The 7,995-nt window shown below is 54.7% G+C and overlaps 2 protein-coding genes across 7 annotated transcripts in view; one reads left to right on the top strand and one right to left on the bottom strand.

The window, feature by feature from the left end:
• Positions 1-6,783, top strand: part of HCN3 (hyperpolarization activated cyclic nucleotide gated potassium channel 3) — a 12,213-nt gene extending 5,430 nt beyond the window's left edge. The window contains exons 3-8 of one of the 2 annotated variants that reach the window (XM_017867806.1): positions 907-1,068; positions 1,470-1,688; positions 2,096-2,242; positions 2,659-2,899; positions 4,117-4,281; positions 4,724-6,783. In XM_017867806.1, coding sequence (XP_017723295.1) covers positions 907-1,068; positions 1,470-1,688; positions 2,096-2,242; positions 2,659-2,899; positions 4,117-4,281; positions 4,724-5,406 — 1,617 coding nt within the window. In that variant the 3' untranslated portion in view covers positions 5,407-6,783. The remainder of the gene's footprint in view (positions 1-906; positions 1,069-1,469; positions 1,689-2,095; positions 2,243-2,658; positions 2,900-4,116; positions 4,282-4,723) is intronic. The other variant, XM_017867807.1, reaches the window with a different exon arrangement.
• The window catches only part of PKLR (pyruvate kinase L/R), a 12,559-nt gene continuing 10,790 nt past the window's right edge, over positions 6,227-7,995 (bottom strand). For 3 of the 5 annotated variants that reach the window (XM_017867808.1, XM_017867812.1, XM_017867809.1), the window contains exon 11: positions 6,227-7,614. In XM_017867808.1, the coding sequence (XP_017723297.1) occupies positions 7,508-7,614 (107 nt within the window). In that variant the 3' untranslated portion in view covers positions 6,227-7,507. The remainder of the gene's footprint in view (positions 7,615-7,995) is intronic. The other 2 variants (XM_017867810.1, XM_017867811.1) reach the window with 1 other exon arrangement.

Consider the following 7,995-nt stretch of genomic DNA (forward strand, 5'->3'; position numbering starts at 1 on the left):
GGGGTGGTACTGGTGCTGGCAGACTCCTCTAGGAAGATGCTATGGGTGGGGCTCCTGGTGACCTTATAGGGTGGGGAAGATGGGTGGGGCTTCCGTGGGTGAGCTCTCTCCAGAATTGGTGGGGGAGAAGCAGGAACAGAATGAGGATTCAGGGGATGGGGCCTGGGGTGAAGATGGTGGCACAGGAGGGTGGAGCACAGCTGCCAGACACACTCTAGAGTTAGCCGGATGCTGGTGGAGGATGAGGTGTGGAAGAAGCTGCAGCTTCAGCTTCAGAGCAGCAGAATTTAGTGGTTCAGACTGTGGGCTCTGCAGTCTCATTGTCTTTGGTCAGATCCCAGTTTTATTGTTTACTATAGGAGACTTGATTTTCGGTTCTATAAAATGAGAGTGTTAAATACACTTGCCTGTGATGAGGCTGTTAGAATTAAAGGAGTTAATACATGCAAATCACTTAGAAAGGTGTCTAGCACATACTAAGTTCTCAGTGAAGCCACTATTATGTATTATTACGACTGGAAAGGAGAGGGCTGCTGGCATTAATTCTTACGCATATGCTCTGGAGACATTACACTGTGAAATGCCCTCTCTCTTTTCTAGGCTACACCTGGGCAGCTTGTGCAATAGATTTGTTTGATTCTCTGCTGTGACACTTACTATGTGGTTCTGGGCACATGACTGACCTCAGCTTTCCTATCCATAAGATGAGAGAAATAAGAAACTGCTTTGTATTAGCTATACATGTGTGCCACAAAACTCCATACAAATGAATAATAGTTGCATTTTTTAATTCATGGGGGCTGGGGTTGGGGAGTAGTTCAGAGAGAGAATTTGCCAGGCTGGGAATGGAGGAGGACAAGCAGGGAGGGGTTCCTGTCCACAGCAGCTCCTCCTTGGACTCCTCAGATCTTTCACATGACCTATGACCTGGCCAGTGCTGTGGTTCGCATCTTCAACCTCATTGGGATGATGCTGCTGCTATGTCACTGGGATGGCTGTCTGCAGTTCCTGGTGCCCATGCTGCAGGACTTCCCTCCCGACTGCTGGGTCTCCATCAACCACATGGTGGTGAGAAGTCCCCACAGCTCTGCCTTTCCTGGGCCTTCTTAGGGCTCTTCTGCCCGAGTAGCAGGGATGGCACAGGGAGCAGGAGGTGGGAGATGATCACGACAGAAAATAGGAGTGAGGAGGTGGGGAGGAGGGAGGAAAGGGGAAGGAGACCCAGAAGAAGTGCTCATGTGTTGGAGGGAGCAGGCAACTAAGGGTACCTAGGCAGAAGCTGAGGCCCCCAAGTTGCAGTAGAGGACCCTTTTGCCTCAGGGCCCCCAGAACCAAACTTTAGTGCCTGCCAGGAGGAAGGCCTGCAGTAGAAGGGGGCAGACAGAAAGACCAAAAGAGGAAGAAGGGCAGGCGGAGAATGAGGCTCCAAGGGGCCCATGCCCAGCTCTGCAATACACTCTGCCCCCCAGAACCACTCGTGGGGCCGCCAATATTCCCATGCCCTGTTCAAGGCCATGAGCCACATGCTGTGCATTGGATATGGGCAGCAGGCACCTGTAGGCATGCCCGACGTCTGGCTCACCATGCTCAGCATGATCGTGGGTGCCACATGCTACGCCATGTTCATCGGCCACGCCACGGCACTCATCCAGTCCCTGGACTCTTCCCGGCGTCAGTACCAGGAGAAGGTCAGCAGGGACAGGAGAGGGAGGTGTGGCATGGAGGGGTGTTGGAGACTGGGTAGCCTGACTTGAGGCCCATTCTGATGTGTGCCCCTGTTGCATCTCTGTTTCCTTTCCTGCCCTGTGTCCATTTGTTCCCTGCCCCTGCGTGTACCTTTTCCTTGTTTGAACCTATGCCTGTGCTTGGCCCCTCCACTGTCCATGCCTGGGTTTTCCTATGACTGTGCTCTGTGTCTTCCTGCTACCCACCATTATCCATATTGCTCTGTGGCCCTGTGTATCCATGTCTGGTTCCATGTTTCACCCCTTTGAGTTTGACCTGTGTCTCTGACCTCCCACACACACACCCCACTGTTCTGGCCCCAAATCTCTCCCTGTGTCCTCTTGCCCCTGGCAATGGGCTGGCCCTCCAGTATAAGCAGGTGGAGCAGTACATGTCCTTCCACAAGCTGCCAGCAGACACACGGCAGCGCATCCACGAGTACTATGAGCACCGCTACCAGGGCAAGATGTTCGACGAGGAAAGCATCCTGGGCGAGCTGAGCGAGCCGCTTCGGGAGGTGGGGCTGGGTTGGGCCTGGAAGGGGGACTCGTCAGGGACCTGGAGTGCTGTCTGGTGGTAGGGGCTATTGGTCAGCAGGTGCTCCTATAGGGAATGAGGCCTGCAGAGGGCCCTGTGGGAGGCCAGGTATCTGGGGGGCTTTCAGGGGCTAGGGTCTTTCTTGAAGGTCCTTTGCAGGTGAAGTATACATGAGGAGGGACTATAGGGATCTCTGTTTTCGGGGGATGGTCCCACAAGGGCTCATGGGAAAGATCTGAAGGCAGGAGCTTAGGGATGGTCCCAGGTCCACTGATGCATCCCCATCCTTTGGCAGAATATGACCCCAGGGGTGGGGTTTCTGGAAGCAGATGAGCTTGGTGGGATCATCTCAGATCACGGGGCACAGCCTGCCTGACAGGCCCCTCCCCTGTCCAGGAGATCATTAACTTCACCTGTCGGGGCCTGGTGGCCCACATGCCGCTGTTTGCCCACGCCGACCCCAGCTTCGTCACTGCAGTACTCACCAAGCTGCGCTTTGAGGTCTTCCAGCCGGGGGACCTCGTGGTGCGTGAGGGCTCCGTGGGGAGGAAGATGTACTTCATCCAGCATGGGTTGCTCAGTGTGCTGGCCCGCGGCGCCCGGGACACACGCCTCACCGATGGATCCTACTTTGGGGGTCAGCAGGCCTCAGGGAGGGTGGCAGGGTCACGAGCAGACAGTGGAGAGGGCAACTGCTCCTGGGCTCAGGATCCCTGCCTGGGTACGCTGCAGAATCACAGAGCTCCAGCCCCTCCCCAGGCCTACTGAGTGAGAATCTCTGGGCTGGGGTCTGGAGCTCTGCAGTTTTTTTTGTTTTGTTTTGTTTTTTTGTTTGTTTGTTTGTTTGAGGCGGAGTCTCACACTGTTGCCCAGGCTGGAGTGCAGTGGTGCAGTCTCGGCTCACTGCAAGCTCTGCCTCCCAGGTTCACGCCATTCTCCTGCCTCAGACTCCTGAGTAGCTGGGACTACAGGCGCCCACCACCATGCCTGGCTAATTTTTTGTATTTTTAGTAGAGACGGGGTTTCACCGTATTAGCCAAGATGGTCTTGATCTCCTGACCTCATGATCTGCCCACCTCGGCCTCCCAAAGTGCTGGGATTACAGGCGTGAGCCACCGCGCCTAGCTTGAGCTCTGTAGTTTTTAAAAGCTTCCCAGGAGATTCTAATGCACAGCCAGGTTGCAAACTACTGGGCTAGAGGGCCTTTTAGAACCCTTAGGCAGTGAAATCCAAGGAGCCTATGAGATGAGGGAAAGGCGGGAGTGAAGCATGGCTGTCCTGGAGCATAAGCTTTATGGAGCTGCCTGGCAGTGTGATTCAGGGACCCAGCCTGTGGCATAGGGGCAGTTCAGCCAGCCACTGCCCAAAGTGACCGGAAGCTCATATAATCTCTCAGCCCCCAACCACCCACTATCCCCATCACATTGCACTTTGCTCTTTGACACTGCTTTTCTCCTTCAGGGCTGTCCTCAGTGTTTATTCAAGGGGGTAGGAGGGGTAGGTACACTGAGTTGCCCAGGTCTACCTCTTGGGTTAGAGTAGTCGGGGAGGGGTGGGAGTTAAAGTGGAGTGGAATCACTGGGAATCTAGGGCCAGCAAGACCTGTCTGGTCGTCAGCCTTCATTTGAAGAGAGTGGGAAGGACAGGGAGCAGTAACCCAGTAATTGTGGGAGTCTGGAGAAAGACAATGCTTGGGGTGTTTAGGGACCCTGGGGCAGGGAGGTAATAGATAATCAATGGTTTCTCCCACGTCTAGGGAGGAGCCTTAGAAAGTGGAGTCCACTGCTACAGGCTCAGTAAGAGGAGTTCCAGGGACAAGGACGGGGTTCTGAAGCTTCCTCCCAATTTCTGCAGAGATCTGCCTGCTAACTAGGGGCCGGCGCACAGCCAGTGTTCGGGCTGACACCTACTGCCGCCTCTACTCACTCAGTGTGGACCATTTCAACGCTGTGCTCGAGGAGTTCCCCATGATGCGCCGGGCCTTTGAGACCGTGGCCATGGATCGGCTGCGCCGCATAGGTGAGACCTGTCCACCTATCTGCTCTGGGTCCAGGCTGTGCCCTCACCCCATCTCCAAAGCAAGGAGCCCAGGCTTTAGGGCTCCAGGATCATATCCCAATCAATTCAGTCCCAACAAATGCTCCCTAACAGGCCTTTCAGCACTGTGGCCCACTGTCCCTATCCCTCAGCCTGTCCTACCTAGGAGAGATAGCATCCCAAGTCTCCATGTCCTGAGTCCTCCTTCCCCTGAGTACCAGTCCTCTGACCCTCGCTGTCTCTGATACATACCGTCTTCCTCCAACCCCCATCTCCACCCGCATAGCCCCATTGCCATACTACTGACTCCCATCCCCTACCCTCAACCCCACCCCATCCTGATACCCTCATACTCTTTGATATCCAACCTCCATCTTGGATTCCTTCCCTATCCTTAACTTCTCCCTCCTGGGACAACTTTTAGGCAAGAAGAATTCCATACTGCAGCGGAAGCGCTCCGAGCCAAGTCCAGGCAGCAGTGGTGGCATCATGGAGCAGCACTTGGTGCAACATGACAGAGACATGGCTCGCGGTGTTCGGGGTCTGGCCCCGAGCACAGGAGCTCGGCTCAGTGGAAAGCCAGTACTGTGGGAGCCACTGGTACATGCGCCCCTTCAGGCAGCTGCTGTTACCTCCAATGTGGCCATTGCCCTGACTCACCAGCGGGGCCCTCTGCCCCTCTCCCCTGACTCTCCAGCCACCCTCCTTGCTCGCTCTGCTCGGCGCTCAGCAGGGTCTCCAGCTTCCCCGCTGGTGCCCGTCCGAGCTGGCCCGTGGGCATCCACCTCCCGCCTGCCCGCCCCACCTGCCCGAACCCTGCATGCCAGCCTGTCCCGGGCAGGGTGCTCCCAGGTCTCCCTGCTGGGTCCCCCTCCAGGAGGAGGTGGACGGCGGCTAGGACCTCGAGGCCGCCCACTGTCAGCCTCCCAACCCTCTCTGCCTCAGCGGGCAACAGGCGATGGCTCTCCTGGGCGTAAGGGATCAGGAAGTGAGCGGCTGCCTCCCTCAGGGCTCCTGGCCAAGCCTCCAAGGACAGCCCAGCCCCCCAGGCCACCAGTGCCTGAGCCAGCCACCCCCCGGGGTCTCCAGCTTTCTGCCAACATGTAAAATCCTTGAGTACATCCAGCCTTAGTTCTTGGGGTGCAGTAGTATGTACCCTAGGGCAAATGCCTCTTGGGGAAGGCCATGGGGACCTGAAACATTGCCCCATGGAAATGTCGACCCTGTGCGGACATTCCCCATACTGCCATGAAGACGGTCTCAGCTCAAGAATCCTGTAGCTTGTCCCATCATAATCCATTCACCCATTCATCATGTGTACTGAGCAGCTACCATGTTCAAGGTAATATGCCAGGCGCTGTATATCTCCACTGCCAAGTAGAAGTGACTCAAAACCCTCTGACAAGAATATTCCCCTGGTTATGGTCCTGCCAGGTGCAGGCCCAGGCCCATGACCCCACCTTTACTAACCACAAGTACTTGCCACTGCCATCACTGCCAAGTAACTAGATGTCTCTGTTTCCCTGCCGATGATCCTGCAGGTTCTGCCCGGCCTGGTTATCTTCCTGTTCCTGTAGCATAGCCAGGCACTGCCAATCACCTGCGCCCCCATTGCTGCCAGCAGATGTCTTGAGTCCTGAGTGTGGGTATCCACCTTTACCCACTCACTGCCACCTGTGGACACTCCGTGTCTACCCCCTGAGTGGGAACACACTTCTAAGTTCCCTGCAGTCTGTGTCCTGTGGTAGACCGTCTTTTTGTAAACTGGGAGGTGCCTCTCCCCTGTACCCTCTGCCCCAGTCATGTCCCCCTAAAAGTTAAGGAGTAGTTGGCACCTCCTTATTAATATGCCAGCCTAGATCCCCGCTGGTGGAGGGGCAAATGGCTGAATCCTTGTGAGATATTTTTTTCTTTGCTTGTTTATTTATTCATTTATTTAATTGTATTTATTTATTTACTAATTTTATGTGTTACCAATTCATTTTGTTTACCCATTCCTTTATCCATCCCTCCCCTCCTTTTCAGGTAAGGAGACAGGAGGAGTGGGAGGAGGCAGGGCCTCTCCAAGCCAGCCTCTGTGGTCCTTTCCCAAACCCATCAGCGCAATACTTGAACCTTCTCCCAGGTAGGGGCAGGAGGAGCCACATGAGAGAGGGAGAAGGACTGTGTTTACCTTTAGAGTTTTGTTTTGTTTTTTTCCTTCTGAGTTTGCTGTTGGTGCAGGAGTAAGGGAAAGGCCCAAGGTATCCAAACCTGGGGAAGGGCAGGCCAGCCAGCACCTCTGCCTTCTCAGGGACAAGAGTAGTCCTTTACCACACTCACTCTGTCTGTCCCCTCTGCTACTCTACAGCATTAGAGACTGTGGGGCCAGGACCCCAAGTCTCCTTTCCTTCTGGGTGGGGAGTTCTGGGGTTGTTGGTGTGTGGGAGAAGTTTTATAATTGCTTCCAAACAGCTGGGTTTAAATATAAAATAGACACACTCATTTTTGGCTCTTGGTTTGTGTGTGGGAACAAAGTGAGTGGGAAGGAATTTCTGGGTGCAGAAGGAAGCAGCCGGGGATTTGACCAAGCAAGGTATCAGGCGGGCATGAGAGCAGCCAGGACAGTGGTCTACAAGCCCAGCACAGAGGTTGTGAAGACAGTGACAAAATCAGCTGCCCAGCCCTCCCTTCTCCCCAGCATCCATCCCACCCAGTTTCCCTCAAAGCGTGGACTATCATGTCACTGTTAGTCACCATGAAAGGGTAGCTTGCCCTGGCACGAGATGCCCAGATTATCATGAGGGCCACATATGAGAATGGGAGACTGTGGACAAGATTGCCCTGTCTCCCTTCTCCCCTACCCCAAGGGATGAGATGTCTGGGGTTATGGAATTAACCAGCCAAACTGGGATTAAAGGCTCAAGGCATCTTAGGGCCTGCTGAGTGGATTGGATGCAGGGAATGTACAGTTGGTGCTGTCAGGTGGCCAGTGCATAACTGGACACAGACTTTCAGGACCTGTGTGAAATGGAGACGGGGAAGGGGCAACCTTGAATGGGGCTAGATGGCAGATACCGTCTCAGACAGGCCTCAGGTAGGGAGGTTCAGGAATAGAGAAGAGAGGACTTAAAGGTGGGGCTTTGGAGGGGTGTGGGCTGGAGGACGTAGACTGGGGAGGAAGGGATGGGATACAGGGGTAGGCTGGGCCAGAGGAGGGAGGGGCGTCTCAGGATATGCTCAGCACCCGCATGATGTTGGTGTAGCCGGAGCCAGGTCGCCAGCCTGTCACCACAATCACCAGGTCTCCAACACGGAGGAAGCCACGGAGCTTTCCTTGGGGAGGGAAAGAAAACAAGACATCGGACAGGCGTGGTGGCTCACACCTGTAATCCCGCACTTTGGGAAGCCAAGGTGGGCAGATCACCTGAGATCAGGAGTTTGAGACCAGCTTGGCCAACATGGTGAAACCTTGTCTCTACTAAAAATATAAAAATTAGCTGGGTGTGGTGGCGTGTGCCTGTAATCCCAGTTACCCAGGAGGCTGAGGCAGGAGAATCACTTGAACCCAGGACCCAAGAGGTAGAGGTTGCAGTGAGCTGAGCCGAGATTGCACCACTGCACTCCAGCCTGGGCGACAGAGCAAGACTCCATCTCAAAAAAAAAGAAGAAGAAGAAGAAGAAGAAGAAGAAGAAGAAGAAGAAGAAGAAGAAGAA

Source organism: Rhinopithecus bieti, unplaced genomic scaffold (genome assembly GCF_001698545.2).
Source record: "Rhinopithecus bieti isolate Rb0 unplaced genomic scaffold, ASM169854v2 scaffold_4129, whole genome shotgun sequence".
Taxonomy (NCBI): Eukaryota; Metazoa; Chordata; class Mammalia; order Primates; family Cercopithecidae; genus Rhinopithecus; species Rhinopithecus bieti.